This window comes from Pollachius pollachius (assembly GCF_949987615.1).
Source record: "Pollachius pollachius genome assembly, chromosome: 14".
Taxonomy (NCBI): domain Eukaryota; kingdom Metazoa; phylum Chordata; class Actinopteri; order Gadiformes; family Gadidae; genus Pollachius; species Pollachius pollachius.
Window position 1 is genome coordinate 14,125,199 of NC_136947.1, and position 22,629 is coordinate 14,147,827.

General features: G+C 46.8%; 1 protein-coding gene across 1 annotated transcript; it reads left to right on the plus strand.

Annotated features, from left to right (window-relative positions):
* Positions 1-336: 336 nt before the first annotated feature.
* Positions 337-21,951, plus strand: asap1a (ArfGAP with SH3 domain, ankyrin repeat and PH domain 1a; the record flags this gene model as incomplete). Its single annotated transcript, XM_079750312.1, has 29 exons — positions 337-395; positions 1,415-1,541; positions 3,717-3,789; positions 4,010-4,155; positions 5,472-5,546; positions 5,864-5,913; positions 6,397-6,526; positions 6,966-7,051; positions 7,975-8,050; positions 9,095-9,181; positions 10,632-10,732; positions 10,859-10,928; positions 11,129-11,216; positions 12,191-12,239; positions 12,646-12,818; positions 12,937-13,070; positions 13,659-13,750; positions 14,693-14,879; positions 15,337-15,422; positions 15,607-15,722; positions 15,944-16,011; positions 17,016-17,123; positions 17,526-17,763; positions 18,211-18,375; positions 18,517-18,613; positions 18,764-18,828; positions 18,991-19,418; positions 21,262-21,384; positions 21,842-21,951. 29 exons carry the CDS (start codon positions 337-339, stop codon positions 21,914-21,916), a joined length of 3,372 nt encoding a protein of 1,123 aa, XP_079606438.1. The 3' UTR covers positions 21,917-21,951.
* Between the last annotated feature and the right edge of the window lie 678 nt (positions 21,952-22,629).

Here is a 22,629-nt window from a genome sequence, read left to right on the forward strand (position 1 = left end):
CAGTTAAAGTTTAACGTCTAAAAAGTAGCGGTTCAGTTGCAGCAACGCGCTTTATTTGGTGAGTTGGGCGTGGCTTGCCTTTTCCACACAACTTTCCCTGTGGTAACTCGCTGCTGTATTATTCCTTTGGTTCTGGACTCGGACAGATTTGCCATCTAGACCTAACGGATGTAATAACCGTGGTATAGGTATAGTGATATATTTTATCATTGAGTCGGCTCCTATTGTCCCAATAAACTCCTCTTTTGATTATAATTTGTTACCCAATTATGTGGTGTTTGAAGATTTCTCCCCTACTGGACATTTCAGGGACTGATAGTGAGCCAATATGCCGAGATGAGAGCGTCTTCTTCCCGACTCTCCAGCTTCCCCTCCCGAGACTCCCTCTGGAGCCGGTAAGTTAATAACGCCGTTAAGGCATTTGAATTCCACAAACCTCTCACTATTGATGCACACACATGATTAAACTGTATGTTACATACCCAACACAATAGGCAATCCATGTACGTCCCACTTATAACCTTCCCCTAAGATAAAAAGGGTTCGGAATACAATACCAAACACCACCAGTAGGCCACGCTGTTGTAACGTATAGGCGATATCACCGTTAATGTAATCGAAACGTGACGTCATCGTTAACCTGTTTCACATTAATGAATGCATTCTCTTTCTTTCATTAATGACGTTAGTATATTTAAATTGCTCAGATATCATAGCAAATTGCATACGGGTTCTAATTCCATTAAAAAAATACAGCTTTTTGTCGTTGAACCAAACAAACACAAAGCGGACGCAGATTCCTTTAAATCCTCTACACTTTCTATAGACGGAATAACGGAATGGATGGGCTGCAGCATATCCTTTATGGATTCACCAGAGAGGAGGGGGGACGGGGGGACGGACGCATGCGCACGGCCTTGTTTCTCCCCTCGTCTGCGCAAAGAAGAGCGTGCGTGCGTGTGTGTGTGCGAGCAGCAGACAGCCGGAGGAGAAGAAGACACTAGGGGGATAGGCAGAGAGGGAAGGCGGCACAGCGGCTGAATCATCACTTACAAAACACTTCGCCTGGTTTTGTACCGTTTCACCCGTCGAGCCATAGATAATTGCACGTCCGCCCTGGCGACGTGATGAGGACATTTATCTCCGGTCCGCACCGTTTGGAGACAACCGAACCGTTGTTTTTACAGCTGAGAACGTAATTAGCGCACAGAGAAGGGCGGGCTCGCAGGAATTCAGCTATTTTGACTGCTGTCACCGGCCGCCTTTTGCCCCGAAACACACACCTCTGGCCCAGCGGATCTCCGCTTTTTTCTCAGTTTCATGTGATATATGCAATCCGCTCTCTCCCCGACCGCTACTTGTATCTTCTACCGGTTTTCTCTCCTCCCGCCCGGGACCAACTCCGCCGTTGAAGGATGCCGGATCAGATCTCGGTATGCGAGTTCCTGTCGGAGACCACAGAGGACTACAATTCCCCCACCACGTCCAGCTTCACCACACGCCTGCAGAGCTGCAGAAACACCGTCACCGTGTTGGAGGAGGTGAGGCCCGCCTGTCTTGTTTTTAGTCAGCGCCGACGAAAGACCACAAAAAAAAAAAAACAGGTTAAATTGAATTACTAGCTGTTCCTCGAGATTGAGAGAATGTTTCTACGACCTCTCCCTGTGGTGTGATAGCGGTCTGCGGTAAAGGTCCCTGGGCCTATCGATCTCAGACTGCACATCGCATCTTTCCACGAAGAGGCATTGGAGATACGGGCTAGTTCCAGTCCGTTGGTCTATTGTTGTGCTGGGAGGCTGAGGCTGGGATGCTGCTCTGCAGGCCGCTCTTCCTCATGTCCGTACAAGATGATTTGATCTATGTTCAGTTCGCCGCGGTGTACAATATAAATTATAGTTACTTTATATTGACTACAGCTTCACATAAGCTGGAGCTATAGTATCTGTTTATAACTAATCAAGTATGAGGTTTAAATAAGTCTAATAAGTCTTAATTGTGGGCAAATTCTCGGCGGTTTTGCTTGTGGGTTTTGGGGGTGTCAGTCACACATTTGGTTTGATACGGAGACCTGTAGAGTTCGGGGTCTTTATTGCTTTGGACTTGAGAGCCACATCTCAGTGCGACATCTGACTTTACAGTCAGTAGGAGCTGCAGATGCATGACGGGAAAAGATAAAGGTGTTGCTTTGCCTTTGAGGGTCACCAGTAAGCTATCTGGTGCTAAGTGGAAGCGTCTTTCACCTGATGTCAGCAGGTGTCTTATTTTCTGAACATTATTAGAATCCTGAAACACCACCTGATGCTATCACAGTGAAATTCCTATTTTGTATTTCTATTTGGGAAGACTGACCTGAATGGAGCCAAAGTCAGTTGGTTGGGTGAGAACAACTCAAGTGATGATCGGTGTGTGGCGTGGCATTGATCTGTTTACGAGGCTCAAGGACGCATTGTTGTTGAGTTTAGTCTGGTGTTTTTTTCTGCCCAGTAACATCTTAATTACTGCAGTCCAAGCTATACCGACCGCGTCTGGCCCAAAACACCACTGTGGGTCGAAGACAGATGCTATAAATGTCTGTATCTGGGTCCTCCTGCCTTGTCCTGGTTTCTCCCTTCTTCCTGCTGTTCTGTCTCATTGCCATCGTCTTTGCTTGTTACCTTCACATTATGTCCATCTTACACGCCTAGTCATTCTAGAAAGTCCCTCTGATATTATCATCTAAAGTTGTCTTCCTTTTCTTGCTGTGTGTTTGGGAGTTTTACAGACTATAACTGGTATAAAGTCCTACTTATTGTGATACAGGTATTTGAGACTATTGCTCTGATGAAGGACATACTACTAACTGTGATACAAGGCCATATAAATGTGATAAAGGACATACTAACTGTGGTAAAGGTATTTGAGACAGTAACTGATGAAGGTCTTTGAGGCTGTAACTGTGATAAATGGCTTTGAGACTAACTGTGATAAAGGACTTTGAGACTAACTGTGATAAAGGGCTTTAAGAATAACTGTGATAAAGGGCTTTGAGACTAACTGTGATAAAGTGCTTTGAGACTAAGTGTGATAAAGGGCTTTAAGACTAACTGTGATAAAGGGCTTTAAGACTAACTGTGATAAAGGGCTTTAAGACTAACTGTGATAAAGGGCTTTGAGACTAACTGTGATAAAGGGCTGTGAGACTAACTGTGATGAAGGGCTGTGAGACTAACTGTGATAAAGGGCTTTGAGACTGTAACTGTGATAAAAGGCTTTGAGACTAACTGTGATAAAGGACTTTGAGACTAACTGTGATAAAGGGCTGTGAGACTAACTGTGATAAAGACCTTTGAGACTAACTGTGATAAAGGGCTGTGAGACTAACTGTGATGAAGGGCTGTGAGACTAACTGTGATAAAGGGCTTTGAGACTGTAACTGTGATAAAAGGCTTTGAGACTAACTGTGATAAAGGACTTTGAGACTAACTGTGATAAAGGGCTGTGAGACTAACTGTGATAAAGACCTTTGAGACTAACTGTGATAAAGGGCTTTGAGACTAACTGTGATAAAGGGCTTTGAGACTAACTGTGATAAAGGGCTGTGAGACTAACTGTGACAAAGGGCTGTGAGACTAACTGTGACATTACAACAACAATGTGCGTATTATCTATCAGTTGTTTCGGTTTGAACCCTAAACCGGACTGGTATCTCTCTCTCTCTCTCTCTCTCCTTGCGTTAGGCTTTAGACCAGGACCGGACTGCCCTACAGAAGGTCAAGAAGTCAGTGAAAGCTGTCTACAACTCTGGCCAAGGTACTACTCGTCATTCCCTATTGCTTCAGTATTGTGAGATACATTTGTTGTATGTGTCAGTGCAATCTACATTTGTCTCCTAAGTGTTGGAGCTAGGATGCCGTCTACATGTTTTTCTTCACCGGCAGCACTAACATGCCCTGTCTAATTGCTGTACAGTGTCTTTCTTTCTCCTAGCATCGGGGCTAATGTCTCTTGTCTGTGTGTTGTTTTCACGCAGACCACATCCAGAACGAGGAGAACTACAGCCAGGCTCTGGATAAGTTTGGCGGAAACTTCATGAGCCGGGACAATGTTGACCTGGGGACCGCCTTCATCACCTTCTCAGGCCTCATCAAGGAGCTGTCAGTGCTCCTCAAAAACCTGGTGTGTCCCCCTCCTCTGGTTCTAAGCGACCATCTTGGTTCTAAACGTTAGCGGGATGGGGTAACACCCAGATAGCGGTTAGCAACAAGATGGAACAAAGATCACACAATGACTTATGTAATATGACATCATATAAACCAAGTGTCAAGAACATGTTTCATTCCCGATTTTGCACGCGTACACATGCTTAAACAAACCCGCACACACACATGCACACACGCAGGGGATGGGAATCAAGCCTGAATCCTGTTCTCAAATCAGTTCTGAATTACCCTACAGGGAGTGTGGGGTAAGATGAGCCAATTTCTACTCATGTTGTCCTCTAGGCAAGGAAAAATAAGACAGAAGTCAAATGAAGATATCTACCTTTAATTTAGAATGTCCCCTGTCAATTAAAATGATAACAATGCATCTATTACATAGGTCTGTGAAATTATGGTAAATGGATCAATTTACTTTTTCAAGTTGAATGCATTTTCCTTCTCCAAAAAGTCGTATTTATTTGTTTTATGTAACAGCTTGTGGCTCACCTTGCTCCGCAGCCATGATTTTGGAAAAAACTGCCTGGATTAAAAATTCAGGCTAAATAATTCCCATGGTTTTATAGCTTGGCAAAATCACCAACATGTATGATATTTTTACGCGTGGATACATTTGCTTTGACATAGCAGTCATTATACCTGATATGTTAACAACCTACTTTGACAAGCATTGTGAAAAAAACGTACCTGCAACTTTACCACGTACCATCTATCACAGATTCTATCACAGCCAGACATAAATTATGTGTGCTTCCTGAATTGTTGGTCAAATGACAACAAATGTGTACGGTTGCCTAAATACAGGGGGTGGGTCAACTTACCCACTGGCTCTTCTTACCCCACCTCTGCCCTATATTAAAAATGCCATTATATGTATTATATATGCTTTATGAAAGATTGCAGCATTGACCTTATCTTAGACCTGAGTGCCCCAGCTTCTGCATCCTGTACAGATAGTGCTTTTCCTCAACATTAAATGTATTGATTGTAGTTGGACTAATGCATTTAATATAGTGTAAAATCTATCTTTTAGTCCATCTCTGCCATTAGGCCTGTTTTACACAAAAGCTAAAAAGTCACTTGTTTATTAATAATTTATAAATGGTCTTCTATCTTCTCCTATCTCTTCTCTCCTATTATATCCCGTTCTCTCCTCCCATCTTCTCTCCCTACCATCCCCTCTCCTCTCCTCCCCACTCTTTACCAACCCTTCTCTTTCCTCTCCTCTCCTCTCCCCTCCTCCTCTCCTCTCTCCTCCTCCCGTCTCCCATGTAGCTGCAGAGTCTCAGTCATAATGTCGTCTTCTCCTTGGATTCTCTGTTGAAGGGAGACCTGAAGGGTGTGAAAGGGGTAAGAGCATCCTGGATTATATCACATTAGATGATATCATATTAGAGGATATCACATTAGATTATATTGCATTAGATTATATCACATTAGATTACATTATCTCACGTTAGATTATGTCGGACTAGGTACAACTGTTAACTTATCTCTTACATTTTGCTCTGTAAAGCCTTTACTATAAAATGTGGCGTTGTGGGGATAGATTATTTTAGATTTGATTATTCAATTAAAGTAAGTTAATGTCCAATAAGGTGTATTCAATCCCCTTTTGTCAACACAAGTGGAACGCAGACAGTAACATTTTACTTTCTGGCCTCCAGGACATCAAGAAACCCTTTGACAAGGCCTGGAAGGACTATGAGACCAAGTTGTAAGTTGTCTGTTTACTTTTTGTTTGTAAAGCAGCTTTGTTGTATTATTTCTGGTTGAGTGGTAACCATGTGCTAATGTAACATATTTTTATCTGTCTGTCTGTCTGTCTGTCTGTCTGTCTGTCTGTCTGTCTGTCTGTCCCTCTGTCCCCTGCCTCTCTCTCCCTGTCTCCCTGTCTGTCTGTCTGCTGATTGGTCTTTCCATCTGTGTGTCTGCTGGTTGGGCTTACTGTTTGTCTGCACTGTCGGCCTTGTCTGTCTCTCTATCTTCCTGTCTGTCTATCTGCTGTGCTGTTTGTCTATCTCTCTGTCTATCTGTCTGTTTCTCTATCTCTCTGTCTGTCTATCTCTGTGCCTCTCTCTCTGTCTGTTGGTCTGTCTACCTGCCTGCCTGCCTGTCTGTGTGTCTGCTGATTGGTCTTCCCACCTGTCTGTGTACCTGCTGGTCTGTCTGTCTGTCTGTCTGTCTGTCTGTCCCTCAGCTCTAAGATAGAGAAGGAGAAGAGGGAACATGCTAAGCAGCATGGTATGATCCGTACAGAGATCACTGGAGCCGAGATCGCTGAGGAGATGGAGAAGGAGAGGAGACTGTTCCAACTGCAGATGTGTGAGGTCTGTCTGCCTGTCTTTCTGTCAATTTTTTCTGTTTGTCTGTCTTTCTCTCTGTGTGTCTGTGTGTCTATGCCTGTCTTTGTCTTTGTGTCTGTCTTCATGTCTGTCTGCATGTCTGTCTGTCTGACTGTATATATGTCTGTCATGTTGAAGTTATAGCTGTGTGCTACTGGTATATGATATGAGCTGTATTTTGGCTGCAGGATTTGAGCAATCTGATATGTAGCTGTATATTAACTACATGATCTGAACTATATGATGTTTAACTGTACCTTAGCTACATGATGTTGGATTTATGATATTTACCTGTATCTTAGCCAAATTATATTAAGGTGTATGTTAGCTACATGATGCTAGCTGCAGGGGGTTAGCCCTAGCTTAGCTACATGATGCTAGCTGGTGTGTGTAGTGAGACCCGACTCGTTTCTCCGTCTAACAGTACCTCATCAAGGTGAATGAGATCAAAACCAAAAAAGGGGTGGACCTGCTGCAGAACCTCATCAAATATTACCACGCTCAGTGCAAGTAAGAACCACATCTAGCACCCATCCAACACACTTCCAGCTGTTTGAGCTGCTTTACGGCCACTGCTGGTGTATGCATTTTATTTAGGAGGCATTTTTTGTTATATTGGTTAAATTATCTTTACATCCTGAAAGCAATCAGTTCATCAAATGCTCTGAAAAAAATAAGAAAGAATCCGGTCTCTGTGGTTGTCGCAGGCTTGTATTAAGTCAGTCCAATCCTTTCTTTCTGCCCCAGTCCGTCTCACTACCGGCTCGGCTTTATGCGCATGCTCTGCCCGTGTGCTCATTAGGCATGACCGGAGTCTTCCACAAGGCTAGGTAGACCAATGCTGAAGCTAGCAAGCTAGTCATGTGTTTTGGGGGAGTGCTTTGGAGGTATGCCCGAAGGGAGGGGTGGGACTCTTTCAGTTGGATACTTTTAAAATCAAGCTTACTCTTTCTTGTTTCTCAAAATTCCCTTGCCTAGCTTTAAAGAGCCTAACTTAAAAACAAGTTAGCCTTAATTTGTCATCAATATGTAGAGGAATCCTATTCTTGATTTTCAAGTTCAAAGGTAGTCCTCGCATATTTTCGAAAATAGTCTTGTGTGACAATTTGGGTTTTAGAAAGTAGTTATTTCCATAATGCAGCATGATTTAACTAAGACCTCGTAAGCTCTGCGGACCTCCGATGACTAACCGCTCATTTAATATTTTGGACAATTAGTCTTATTTCATGTCCAAGCACACAAGGGATCTAAACATGTTGAGATATGAGCTCCTCGACGGCACAAGATGTGAATGTAAACAAATTGCAATGGTCATCTAGATTGAAAATAAAGAAAAGTATCTAGATTCACGTTACTTATATACATCATATGTGATATTCTATGCTCTACACTGTTCTATTCTGCATCTCATTCTTGTCTCCTTGTCTTTATAGTTTTTTCCAGGATGGTCTGAAGACGGCTGATAAGTTGAAGCAGTACATTGAGAAACTGGCAACCGATCTGTCCAACGTAAGCATCAATCTCTTACTGCAAACAGTCAATTTAAATCCCTAGTTCTTATATTGTTAAATGCAGCTCTGTAATTAAATACTGTATATTTGGGGTAACAATAGTTGCTCCCATATCACTGCGGGTACTCAGTTGACCTTGACAGTTGTTTAGAGGCTCACCCCTGCAAAAATGTGTGGGAACCACTGGTGTAGGACATTCCCCCTGATGCAGGCCTGCTGCATCTGTCTGTCTGTCTGTCTGTCTGCATGTCTGTCTGTCTGGTGCAGGCCTGCTGCGCTGGCATAAAGCCGGGGACTCAGTGGTCTTGGGACGCGACGTCCCTGACACATGATAGCTGGAGAGGAGTTGAACAGAACTAGTACCGATACCAAATCAAACTCCACACAAATTGAAACATTTCTACACAACTTTTTGTTTTCATCACTGCTAGATTTTTTGAAATGTCTTCATGGCCAATGTTTGGTATGATAAGATTGGGAAAAAAAGATTGAAAAAGGTGAAATCTTTGAGAAGGAACACCCATCCATCTTGGGAATTGCTTGGAAGTGATGGATGACTTCCTGGAATGTTGGTATTAATTATGGATTCTGTTTCCATTTGCCTTGCTAGACTAACAGCGGGAAGAAATCCATAAAGAGTCCCCTCATCTACTTTAAACAACAACATGATTTTGCTGCGAGTCCAATTTGTTGCAAAATATTTAGTCTGAATACTGCTACGGTTTACCTTTACATAAACCTTGTATCTGATTCCTTCTTTTTGCATATCAGGTTTTGAATGTAACTGTTTTAAAGAGGAAAACTAAAAAATGGGTAAACTTTTGCAATAAGCGATAACAATAAGGGATCACAAAGTAAGGTTTGTACAGAATGGTAGTGCAAGAGAAGATGTGTCTTAACAGAAGGTAGAGGTGGAGGAGAAGTTTTGTCTTAACAGAAGGTGGAGGAGAAAGTGTGTCCTAACAGAAGGTAGAGCTGGAGGAGAAGGTGGGCTGAGGGAGTAGCAAGGTGTTGCTTCATGTCTGATCTGCTCCATCCCCAGATCAAGCAGAGTCAAGACGAGGAGAAGAAGCAGCTGACCGCGCTCAGGGAACTCATCAAGGACTCCCTGCAGCTGGAGCAGAAGGAGGTAGGACATCCCCGGACACCCCCAAATACCCAGGTGTACCCCCGGATACCTCCAAATACCCAGATGTACCCCAGGACACACTAGGATACCTCCAAATACCCAGGTGTACCCCAGGACACACTAGGATACCCCAAATACCCAGGTGTACCCCAGGACCCCCCCAAATACCCAGGTGTACCCCGGGATACCCCAAGATACCCACAAATACCCAGGTGTACCCCAGGACATCCCAGGACACCCCAAAATACCTGGGTGTATTCCAGGATACCCCAAAATAACACAATGTACCCTAGGATACTCAAGATAACCTGGGATAACCCCAAGATACCCCAAATTACCCCAAGACGTGTGTGTGTGTGTGTGGGCAGGGGGGTGGATGTGTTATCAGAACTGGATACACAGCCGCCATTCATGAGAACGAAGGTGCTTACAGTGGAAACGGCAGTGGAAGTGTTGCATTTTCTATGGCTGACATTATGCCTGCATGTCTGCCTCTCTGTCTGTCTGTCTCTCTGTCTGTCTGTCTCTCTCTGCTGTCTGGGACTGTAGTCGAGGAGAGTAAGTCTTTAAGGATGGACTTCATCAGCTTGTTGTTAGCCTGTTGGCGACCGTTGGTGTTGTATGTTGCATGGAGCTCGCAGCTTCACGCTGCTGGATGTGTATGTATGTAAATGCACTAAATGTGTGGTCAAATGAGCACACCTGCAGAGGGATTGTTTTTTGAACAGGACTGTTACTTACTTACTTTTCAAGCTAATAGTCCTGTTTGCTTTGACAGAAATTATTTGTTAAAAACTAGCTTGAGTTCAACCTGCATTTGGTAAAAACAACACTTAAATTAATGCTGCGTGTGTTTATGTTGCCGTTGTACACGTCATGTGACAAAAAGTGCTGATGCTTATAGCATGCTTTGTGTGTGTGTGTGTGCGTGTGTGTGTTATTTATGTACATGTGTGTTGTAATAGTGAACACACATTTATATTATAATATATTCTTCTTCTTCTTAAAGTAATGCCAATATACTGTTTGTCACTACTTTGAATGTAAGGTGTTAATATTTTACATTTTGTCCGCTATAACCCTGCTACTATGCATGGCTGTGCCGTGTGATTGGTTGAGCATGTGGTTGTCATGGTTACGTATCGCCCTGCCTCTGTGACAGTTTGTCGTCGCTGCTCTCTCTGCTTCTACGGTACTGTGCCCTTCAGATTATACTAATCAAAACATTGTTTCATCATGTATTCCATATGATGAGTTCCCATAGCACAGCACTGCATTTGAAGAATACTTTTCATTCACGTTTCCTAAAAAAAACAATTATTTTGTGGCTACAATAGTGTTGGTTTGTGTGTGTTCTTGTGTGTGTTTGCGTGCTTGTGCGTATGTGCATGCTCGTTTCTTTGGCTGTGTGTGTGTTGGTGTGTGCGTGCTTATGCGTGTGTGTGTGTAGGACTCCCAGAGCAGACAGGCTGGGTACAGCATGCACCAGCTTCAGGGGAACAAGGAGTTTGGCTGTGAGAAGAAAGGCTACCTCTTAAAGAAAAGTGATGGGTAGGCCTGTATACAGACACACACACACAGAAACACACACACACACACACACACACACACACACACACACACACACTCACACACACACACACACAATGTGACTCATAGCTTGTTTCCCCACCCTAGGATAAGAAAGGTCTGGCAGAGGAGGAAGTGCTCCGTCAAGAGTGGGATCCTTACCATCTCCCACGCAACAGTAAGAACTACATCTCCCACAATGCAACGCTCTTGCTTTCAAGACTATAACGATTTGTTGTTGTCCTTTTTGCATAATACTCTTGCTGGAGAAAGTAACTGGTGGGGATTCTTATGTATGTGTGTGTGTGTGTGTGTGTGTGTGTGTGTGTGTTTGTGTGTGTCTGTTTTTGTCTATCTCTCTTTCTCTCTGTCCTCCAGTCTAACAGGCAGCCTGTAAGACTGAACCTGTTGACCTGTCAGGTGAAACCAGGCGGGGATGACAAAAAATGCTTTGACCTCATTTCCTGTGAGTAGGCTGCGTGCATTCCTTCCTTCCATAAAGCTTGGGTAGGCAATATAGTAGGAGATCAGCCTTCCTTAAAGCTAGGGTAGGCAATAGTAGGAAACCAGCCTTCCTTAAAGCTAGGGTAGGCAATAGTAGGAAACCAGCCTTCCTTAAAGCTAGGGTAGGAAATAGAGTGGGAAACTAGCCTTCCATAAAGCTAGGGTAGGCAATATAGTAGGAGATCAGCCTTCCTTAAAGCTAGGGTAGGCAATAGTAGGAAACCAGCCTTCCTTAAAGCTAGGGTAGGAAATAGTAGGAAACTAGCCTTCCATAAAGCTAGGGTAGGCAATAGTAGGAAACCACCCTTCCTTAAAGCTAGGGTAGGAAATAGTAGGAAACCAGCCTTCCTTAAAGCTAGAGTTGGAAACCAACCAGAGTCAGCTCCGGTCATGTGCAACAAGTGCACGGCCAGAGTGCATGCAGGTAGCCAGGTAGCTAGGTAGACAGACAGATGGGCCATCCAATTATTCCATTGCAGCCGAAAAAAAGGATTGGCCGGGGTTATTACAAGGCCTGGGACATCCACAGATAGATGATCTTTATTTTTATTCTTTTAGAACATTTAATTAAGTGATTGCTGTCGTGATACCCGTAGCTTTAAGGGAGATTTATAGTCTCAACAGCAGTCCATGGTCCAAAACAAAGCCACTGCCTTTAAAATCGCCTTTTTGTTGCTTGTCAATTTGTGCACTCTGTTTGTGAACCATAACATTTTCAGATGTGTGCGACACACACACAAAACACTGTATGAACAGTGCTCACGCCGGTGAATCAGTTCAATCACGGCAACTATAAATGAGGTTTTAGCTAGCTAACTGAATACTTATCATCTGTTTGCTAACTCCCCGATGCCTCCTAATAGTTGAGAGATTAGTTAAATAATACTGCCTATAAACGACTGAGCTCTAAGTCTTGTTTTGTTCCCGTTGTTCCAGATAACAGAACGTACCACTTCCAGGCGGAGGATGAGCAGGAGTTTGTCATGTAAGACGTGTCCTCGCTCACAGTCCTACTCAGGATTTGTCATGTGGATGGAACACAGTGACATTCAACACAAATCGAATCACTACTCCCTGCTATGTCTCTCTGTCTGTCGCTATGTCTCTCTGTCGGTCTCTTTGTCCGTCAATCTCTGTCTCTCTGTGTCCTCCTGTCTGTCTGTCTTGTCTGTTTGTCTGTCTGCCTCCCTCCCTCCCTCCCTCTGTCCCTCCAACCCTCCTTCTTTCCCTCCCTCCCCCCCTCTCTCCGTCCCTCCTTCCGTATTTCCCTCCCTCCCTCCCTCCCTCCCTCCCTCCCTCCCACCCTTCCTCCTTCCGTTTCTCCCATATTCTCCCTCCCCCTCCCTCTCTCCCTCTCTCCATCTTTCTCTCCCGCCCTCCTCCTTCTCCAGTTGGATCTCGGTGCTGACCAACAGCAAGGAGGAGGCGCTGAACGTGGCGTTCCAGGGGGGAGGAGCTCAGAGCACGGCGGGGGACAGCTCCATGGAGGAGCTGACCAGGAGCGTCATCGAGGAGGTGCTCAGGATGCCCGGCAACGACTCCTGCTGTGACTGTGGCGCGGCAGGTAGGATCGCACCAGGGAACCATTAGCAGTGTTTTACCATGAAGGAGAGCGAATGGTCGATGCCGGGAAGGGAGCGGGAGTGTGAGCGATGGGTGAGGTTCTTCCCCCTGCGTTGCAGACCCCCGCTGGATCTCCACCAACCTGGGGGTGGTTACCTGCATCGAGTGCTCGGGCATCCACAGGGAGATGGGCGTCCATGTGTCCCGGATCCAGTCCCTAGAGCTGGACAAGCTGGGCACCTCGGAGCTGCTGGTACGTCCCGCCGGGTCCCTGTCTGACTGACGGGGCGTCTGCCTGTCACCTGTCTGTGTCCTCGTCCGTCTGTCTCTCTGTCTGGCTGACGGGGCGTCTGCCCGTTCACCTGTCTGTGTCCTCGTCCGTCTGTCTCCCTGTCTGACTGACGGGGCGTCTGCCCGTTCACCTGTCTGTGTCCTCGTCCGTCTGTCTCCCTGTCTGACTGACGGGGCGTCTGCCCGTTCACCTGTCTGTGTCCTCGTCCGTCTGTCTCCCTGTCTTTCCGTTCACATGTCGATTCTGTTTGTCTGTCTATCCGTCTGTTTGTTTGTTTATTTGTCTGTCTGCATGCATGTCTCTATTTGTCTGTGTTTCACACGGTTTGTGTGTCTCTATATTTAACCTGTCTTTTTCTCTGACCTCCTGTTCGTGTGTTTCTCTGTCTGCCGCCCTCCGCCTGTCTGTGTCTGTCAGACTGTATCTCAATGTTATTACCAAATTGTTTACAATGATTTGAATGTCAAATTCAATAAAGGGTTGATGCAGGAAAATAACTGTATTAATCAATAATAATGTTTTCTTCTTTCTAAATCATCTTCATCTCAGGTTGCTAAGAATGTTGGGAACAGTAGTTTCAATGAGATCCTGGAAGGAAACCTTCCCTCGGCATCCGCTAAGCCCAGCCCCTCCAGCGACATGTGAGTAACAGTCAGCAACAAGTACAGGAGGAGAAACCAGCAAGTTAGTAACCAGTCAGCAACAAGTACAGGAGGAGAAACCAGCAAGTTAGTAACCTATAAGAAACAAGTAAAAGAGGAGAAACCAGCAAGTTAGTAACCTATAAGAAACAAATATAGGGGGAGAAACCAGCAAGTTAGTAACCTATAAGCAACAAGTACAGGAGAAACCAGGAAGTTAGTAACCTATAAGAAACAAATATAGGGGGAGAAACCAGCAAGTTAGTAACCTATAAGCAACAAGTACAGGAGGAGAAACCAGGAAGTTAGTAACCACTAACCAACGAATACATGAGGAAAAAAGGAAAAGGGCTGCACTAATTTTTAATTAATTTTAAATAGCCAAACATTGAACAACAGAGTAACCTCTGAAATAACCTAGTTAATGAATTCAATTAAAAAAACAACAACAACTAAGGTAAACATTTTCCTCCCATTCTTAACCGTGTAGACACTTGAACACATTAGGGTTAACCTGAGAACCTCTCGCTGGGCGTTCAGGGGTCCTAGCCCCGGTACAGCCCCGTAACAGAAGCCCAAGGACCCCTTTATCCAAACCCTTTAACTAACATTAGATCACTTTGAACAGCATCGTTATTAATGTTGCAAGGGCCAAGGCCTTTAAAATGGAAGAAGCCATTAACTATTTCTGGTCTTCTCTTTATTAGCAAACACACAACGCAATATCCATCTGTTCACGCATGCCCCCCCCGGAACCGACTTACGTGACGATAACAATGACATAACAAAGACATAGGGCAGAAGAAAACACCACCACATAAACACAGCCCTTATCCACCAACATTTAACGTTCATTTAAACTCAAAACATTCCGGTTGAAGGTTCTTATCAAGATATTCAGAACGCAGATCCTCCTACAAAAAACTGCAAACTCCTTCCCAGGTCTGTGAGGAGGGAGTACATCAACGCCAAATACATCGACCACAAGTTCACCAGGCGGACCGCTGCCATGGCGACGGGCCGGGTGGCGGAGGTGTACGATGCGGTGCGCTCTCGAGACCTGCTGTCACTCATCAAGCTGTACGCAGAGGGGGCGGAGCTATTGGAGCCACTGCCCGACGCTGAGAAGGTGTGGCTGGTGTAGCTAGCGCTGTGTTAGCATGTTCCATTTAATCACTTAGTTTCTTTATTCTTTATTTCATGTATAGCCCCTTGAGATGTACCATCTCATTTTCGAGTGGGTCCTTAAAAATAATGATAAACAATTTTATTGTTTATTGTTTTGGTTTAGCAGTAAGATTCAGTGAGCCTGTTGTGTTAGCATATTCGCTGAGCATGTTGTGTTAGCATATTCAGTTAGCATGTTGTGTTAGCATATTCAGTTAGAATGTTGTGTTAGCATATTCAGTTAGCATATTCAGTTAGCATGTTGTGTTAGCATATTCAGTTAGAATGTTGTGTGAGCATAGTCAGTGAGCATGTTGTTTTCACTAGTTAGCATGTTGTGTTGGTTTCAGCAGTTTTATTGTCCTGCTAGCATGTTTTGACGAGGCCTCCACCGTGTGTGTTTTTTGGGTGTGTTTCAGGAGTCTGGAGAGACCGTGCTTCACTACTGCGTGAGGACCTCGGACCACACTTCCCTCCACCTGGTTGACTTCCTGGTCCAGAACAGGTAGTTACTGGTTCTTAATAAGTGTCTGTTCCGATGGAAGGACCTCAATTATTTTTTTAAAACAAAAAGGCTGTTGGAGGCTGTGGCCTCTAAACACCCCTACCTATGGAGGACACACAGACGTGTCCTGTCGGTTCCTGTGGTGCGGGACTGTGATGCTGTGTCTCTGTGTGTCGCCCCCTAGTGGCAATCTGGACCGCCAGACGGAGAGCGGGAACACGGCCCTCCACTACTGCTGTCTGTACGAGAAACACCAGTGTGTCAAGCTGCTACTGAGGGGCAAACCTGCCATTGACGTCGGTAGGATATGCTACACTAGGCTATAATATGCTAGGCCAGGCTATGCTTTGCTATGTCACCCTAGGCTGTGTCAGAACATGCTATGCTAGACTGTTTTAAACTAGTCCAAGTCATGTCTGAGTGGTATGGATTTCAGGAGCGATGGTATTTATCTACAAATGAACTGGAATGATTACATGGTCACAATGAATTGAGGACTCACTGCCCCTTTCTCCTCACAGCCAATCAGAGTGGAGAGACGGCTCTGGACATCGCCAGGAGACTGAGGAATGGCCAGTGTGAGGAACCGGTATGTACCCACCCTAAGGAACCATCAGCGTCTCACCCTAATCAGCTGTGTCACCACTTTGACTTTATCTACATGTCTCTCTTTCTGACCTATGTCAATCTCTGCCCTATGTATCTCTCTCTCAACCTCTCTCTGCCCTATGTCTCTCTTTCTGCCCCTATGTCTCTCTCTGAACTATCTCTCTCACGCTCTCTCTTTCTCTCTCTCTCTCTCTGTCTGCCCCATGTCTCTCTCTCTGACCTCTCTCTCTCTGCCCCTATGTCACTCTCTCTGAACTATCTCTCTCACTCTCTCTCTCTCTTTCTCTTTCTCTCTCTCTCTGCCCCATGTCTCTCTCTATGTCTGCCCCTATGTCTCTCTCTCTCTCTCTCTCTCTCTCTCTCTCTCTCTCTCTCTCTCTCTCTCTCTCTCTGTCTGCCCCTATGTCTCTCTCTGTCTCTCTGTCTGCCCCTATGTGTGTGTCTCTCTCTCTCTCTGTCTGCCCCATGTCTCTCTCTGTCTCTCTCTCTCTCTGTCTGCCCCATGTTTCTCTCTCTCTCTGTCTGCCCCATGTCTCTCTCTCTCTCTCCATCTGCCCCTATGTCTCTCTCTCTCTCTGTCTGCCCCTATGTCTCTCTCTCTCTCTCTCTCTCTCTCTCTCTGTCTCTCTCTCTCTCTCTCTTTCTCTCTCCCTGTCTGCCCCTGTCTCTCCCTCTCTCTCTCTCTCTCTCTCTCTCTCTCTCTCTCTCTCTGTCTGCCCCATGTCTCTCTCTCTGTCTGCCCCATCTCTCTCTCTCTCTCTCTCTCTCTCTCTCTCTCTCTCTCTCTCTGTCTGTCCCTATGTCTCTCTCTCTCTCTCCCTGTCTGCCCCTATGTCTCTCTCTCTCTGTCTGCCCCTATGTCTCTCTCTCTCTCTCTCTCTCTCCCTGTCTGCCCCTATGTCTCTCTCTCTCTCTCTCTCTCTCTCTCTCTCTCTCTGTCTGCCCCTATGTCTCTCTCTCCCTGTCTGCCCCATGTCTCCCTAGCTGCTGGAGGCTGCTTCTGGCAGGTTTAATCCACACGTCCACGTGGAGTTTGACTGGAACCTCCGCATGGAGGAGCTGGACGACAGCGATGACGAGCTGGACGACAAGGTAGAGGCAGGGACAGGTTGATAAAGTGTTTATGTACACCGTATGTCAACCCTCTCTTCTTCAGTCAAGAGATAGTTGATGTACTATAGTCAATGTATTATAGATGGTGTATGTATAAAAAATTCACAAAGGTGCATATATTAAAGATGGAGTGTAGGTCTATGTATTAAAGGGGGTGTGCGTATCATTCCTACGTATCATTCCTCAGTGTGTCCAGTTAGGAGATGGTCTATATAATATAGTATATGTATTAAAGATGGAGTGTAAGTCTATGTATTAAAGGGGTGTGCGTATCATTCCTCAGTGTAGTGCAGTGAGGAGATGGTCTATTTAATATAGTATATGTATTAAAAGTAAAGTGTGCGTCTATGTATTAAAGGGGGTGTGCGTATCTTTCCTCAGTGTAGTCCAGTGAAGAAGGACCGCTCCCCCCGCCCTCAGAGCTTCTGTCAGAGCTTCTCCTCCAGCGGGTCCTCACAGGATAAACTCGGTCTCCCAGGAGGCTTTGCCCCCCACCGGGACAAGCAGCGGCTGTCGTACGGCGCCTTCGCTAACCCCGTGTTCAGCAGCTCCACCGACAACCCTCCCTCCCCCGGGCCCGACTCAGGAACCCCGGCCCCCGTCAGGAACCTGGGGAAAGGTAGGAGCAGAGGACCTATATAATGAAATAACACAATGGTCCTAATACATGTAATAACACAATGGTCCTAATACATGTAATAACACAATGGTCCTAATACATGTAATAACACAATGGTCCTAATACATGTAATAACACAATGGTCCTAATACATGTAATAACACAATGGTCCTAATACATGTTAGAACAAAATGGTCCTAATACATGTTAGAACAAAATGGTTAGAATACATTTACAACACAACGTTCATAGTACAATAACAAAAAGGATGATAATACAACATTTACTAAGAAATAAAGATAAGAAAGTTAAATAACTAAATGTACAAAAGAATAATGATCAGTTTAAAAGTTGCGTTAATGAGCGTAGCATAAATGTTAATCATAATGTGCAAATATGTTGAATAATACAGACGGGGTTTGTAATAAATGGCCCCGCCCCCTGCAGGTATCCCGGCTGACCCGCCCACCTCGCTGCCGCTTAGCTCCGCCCCCTGTGGAACAGCAGGTGGAAGCTCCACCCTCAAGAAGAGACCACCACCACCCCCGCCCGAACACAAGCGCACTATGTCCGACCCCCCCAGCCCTGTGATGCAAGGTCACCACAGCAAGGGTGTGTGTTTGTGTGTGTGTGTGTTCAAAATAAATCTTTCTTTTTTTAAGATGAACTCACACTCACACACAGACACACACAGAAACAGCCTCGGACCTTTGACCCCATATGTGACTAATGTTGTCTCTCGTCCCTCCACAGGATGTGACTTCACTCCCTCAACAGGAAGTGACTTCTCCCAGACAGGAAGCAGAAGCTCACCTGGTAACAAGTTTGAGGGACACCAGCAGCAGCAAAGGTACACACACAAACACACACAAGCATGCATGCACACACACACACACCGAACGTACGTATAGAGTTTTAAACAGAGAAATAGGAGACTTTGAAGTAGACTGTTTTAAGGCCTGTGATGTACACTTGACCTTTAACCTTTTGTCTGTCACAGCGCCAACACTAGCAACACAAAGTCCACTCTGGGACCACGGGTTCTTCCCAAACTACCTCAGAAAGGTAACCTCTCTAAGTATCATTATCTCTTTATCTGTCATTCTCTTTCACTCTTCAATATACTACATAAAGTTAATCCATCTCTCTCTCTCTCTCTCTCTCTCTCTCTCTCTCTCTCTCTCTCTCTCTCTCTCTCTCTCTCTCTCTCTCTCTCTGGTGTTCCAGTGGCTCTAAGGAAGATCGACACAGTCCACCTCCCCTCGTTGGACAAGCCCTCGCAGCCCACCCAGAGGCCCTCCCCCTCGCCCTCCGACCCCGCCCAGAAGTCCCCGCCCTTCATCGACGCCTCCCCTAAGCCCCCCCCCACGCCTGTCGACTCCACCCAGCAGAGACTCCCATTGGCCGAGAAGCCCTCGCTGGCCGACCTGCCTCCCAAACCCCAACTGAAAGACCTGCCCCCCAAGCCCCAGCTGGCCCAGCGACCCCGGCTCTCCGGCCCACCCGCTCACGCCGCCGTTACCACGGAGACGGCGAGCTCCGGCGGGAATGAAAGCAAGTCTTTCCAGCAGGGGGAGCCAGAGGAGCAGGAGACCAACGGAACCACGTCGGACGCCGTGGAAACGCCCATCCCTCTGCCACGCAAACTCAACACGGTGAGAGGGAGCCACTTGTTACCATGGATACCGTTAAGGCCACAGATATTTTGGGCTGCTGAATGCATTCACTTGATGCAGCGGAAATGAATCTCAATATGGGACAATATTAAAGGTACACTGTGCTACTTGGCTTTTACACACTGTACCTGGTAGATGCTCACTTCAAGGCTACAGCCATCCAGGCTAATTGCTCAGATTCTACAGCAGCGTAGAGAAATCTCATGGGACATTTTGTTTCGTTGGCCTTGCTTTTAGAGGGTGGGTGGGGCTTGGAGAGAGGGAGGGGTTTAGAGAGAGTAGGGAGATGGAGGGGTGAGGAGAGAGTAGGGAGATGGAGGGGTGAGGAGAGAGTAGGGAGAAGGAGGGGTGAGGAGAGAGTAGGGAGATGGAGGGGTGAGGAGAGAGTAGGGAGATGGAGGGGTGAGGAGAGAGTAGGGAGATGGAGGGGTGAGGAGAGAGTAGGGAGATGGAGGGGTGAGGAGGGAGTAGGGAGATGGAGGGGTGAGGAAAGAGTAGGGAGATGGAGGGGTGAGGAGAGAGTAGGGAGATGGAGGGGTGAGGAGGGAGTAGGGAGATGGAGGGGTGAGGAGAGAGTAGGGAGATGGAGGAGTGAGGAGAGAGTAGGGAGATGGAGGGGTGAGGAGAGAGTAGGGAGATGGAGGGGTGAGGAGAGAGTAGGGAGATGGAAGGGTGAGGAGAGAGTAGGGAGAAGGAGGGGTGAGGAGAGTGTAGGGAGATGGAGGGGTGAGGAGGGAGTAGGGAGATTGAGGGGTGAGGAGGGAGTAGGGAGATTGAGGGGTGAGGAGAGAGTAGGGAGATGGAGGGGTGAGGAGAGAGTAGGGAGATGGAGGGGTGAGGAGAGAGTAGGGAGATGGAGGGGTGAGGAGGGAGTAGGGAGATTGAGGGGTGAGGAGGGAGTAGGGAGATTGAGGGGTGAGGAGAGAGTAGGGAGATGGAGGGGTGAGGAGAGAGTAGGGAGATGGAGGGGTGAGGAGAGAGTAGGGAGATGGAGGGGTGAGGAGAGAGTAGGGAGATGGAGGGGTGAGGAGAGAGTAGGGAGATGGAGGGGTGAGGAGAGAGTAGGGAGATGGAGGGGTGAGGAGAGAGTAGGGAGATGGAGGGGTGAGGAGAGAGTAGGGAGATGGAGGGGTGAGGAGAGAGTAGGGAGATGGAGGGGCGAGGAGAGAGTAGGGAGATGGAGGGGTGAGGAGAGAGTAGGGAGATGGAGGGGTGAGGAGAGAGTAGGGAGAAGGAGGGGTGAGGAGAGAGTAGGGAGAAGGAGGGGTGAGGAGAGAGTAGGGAGATGGAGGGGTGAGGAGAGAGTAGGGAGATGGAGGGGTGAGGAGAGAGTAGGGAGATTGAGGGGTGAGGAGAGAGTAGGGAGATGGAGGGGTGAGGAGAGAGTAGGGAGATTGAGGGGTGAGGAGAGAGTAGGGAGAAGGAGGGGTGAGGAGAGAGTAGGGAGATGGAGGGGTGAGGAGAGAGTAGGGAGATGGAGGGGTGAGGAGAGAGTAGGGAGATGGAGGGGTGAGGAGAGAGTAGGGAGATGGAGGGGTGAGGAGAGAGTAGGGAGATGGAGGGGTGAGGAGAGAGTAGGGAGATGGAGGGGTGAGGAGAGAGTAGGGAGAAGGAGGGGTAAGTAGGAGAGCGTTTTTTCCCGCAAAATTTACAATGGAGCTATCTTGAAATCACAAAACGCGTATATTGTACCCTTTAACTTAATACAAGGTCAGTGTCTTTTTTGTAATTTGCTCGTTGATACAGAAGCTTTAACTGGTGGGAGGACTTGTCGTGGAGTATAGTAACGTTACGGTGCCCCCCCCCCCCCCCCTGGCTGCAGGGCAAGGCCAAGACGCGCCGCGTGAAGACCATCTACGACTGCCAGGCGGACAACGACGACGAGCTCACCTTCGCCGAGGGGGAGGTGATCGTGGTGACAGGGGAGGAGGACCAGGAGTGGTGGGTAGGTACCAGCACGCACACACACACACACACACACACACACACACACACACACACACACACACGGACGAAGGAACACACATGGATGAAAGAACGCACACACACAGAGACACATATTAAAGGTGGTGCACATGTTTGTTATTAAATCTTTGGTACAGCGTGTGTTGATGTGTGTATGCGTGCGCACGCCGTGCGTGAGTGTGTGTGTGCTTGTGTTTGTGTGTGCGGGAGTTGTTGAGTGAGTGATTCTGAAAACTTGAGTGTACAGTTCCATGGATTGTAAAGCGTAAAGTCATGTTTGCAATAATGATGTCTATTATATTCTTCTAGATTAAGCTTATGTTTGTGTTTATGTTCAGGTGAGAGGGGAAGTTGAGGACGTGGTTAAAGTCAGGCTTATACATCGGGGGGGGGGGGCGGAGGTGTAAGCAATGCATCATGGGAATAATCTCTTCCAGATCGGGCACGTCGAGGGCTACCCGGAGCGCCGCGGCGTCTTCCCCCTGTCCTTCGTCCACATCCTGTCAGACTGACAGACAGCTCGGTGGTCGCCTCCCCAAAGCACAAGCCCCGCCCCCGATGACCCCCCCCGCCCCCCCTCCCCTGGGCGGTTCCGGCCCGGTTCTGTGTAAATAGCTGCTGTAGCAAAAAGAAGCCGGCTGGATTTGTCCCTGCCAGTGTGTTCCCATAGTAACCCAGCATGCTCTCACTGGCTGGGAGGCTCTGTAACTGTATAGCTAATGTATAGCTACCAAGACATCTCTTATCTGTGCAGACGTATACCCCACCTGTACATGTACAGCCTTGTGTACATAGCAAGGAGAGAGTGTGTGTGTGTGTGTGTGTGTGTGTGTGTGCGTGTGTGTGTGTGTGTGCGTGTGTGTGTGGGTGGGTGTGTGTGTGTTCAACCCATCTAGATCTCCACAGTATTATATATGTCTATGTCTCAATCCACCCCCTCCCCCCGGAGGATTTCCTGGAGTAGCTTCTGGAAGATATTTATTCCATGTTCCGTAGTAAATGAATCAAGTATCGGGCTGGAGTTTAGGCTGCAGTAGTGAGAGGGAATTGACTGGATTTCACTGGACTTTACCAACACAATAGTACTTCCTAGCAGACTTCTGCTTCTACACATCCCATAATACAAGGGGGTTGCCTGACAGTATTATATCTTGAATTACAGAACATTGTGAGGAAATTCTGTCCCTTGCAACGCTGCACACAATCCGTTGTCAAGGCAATGCTC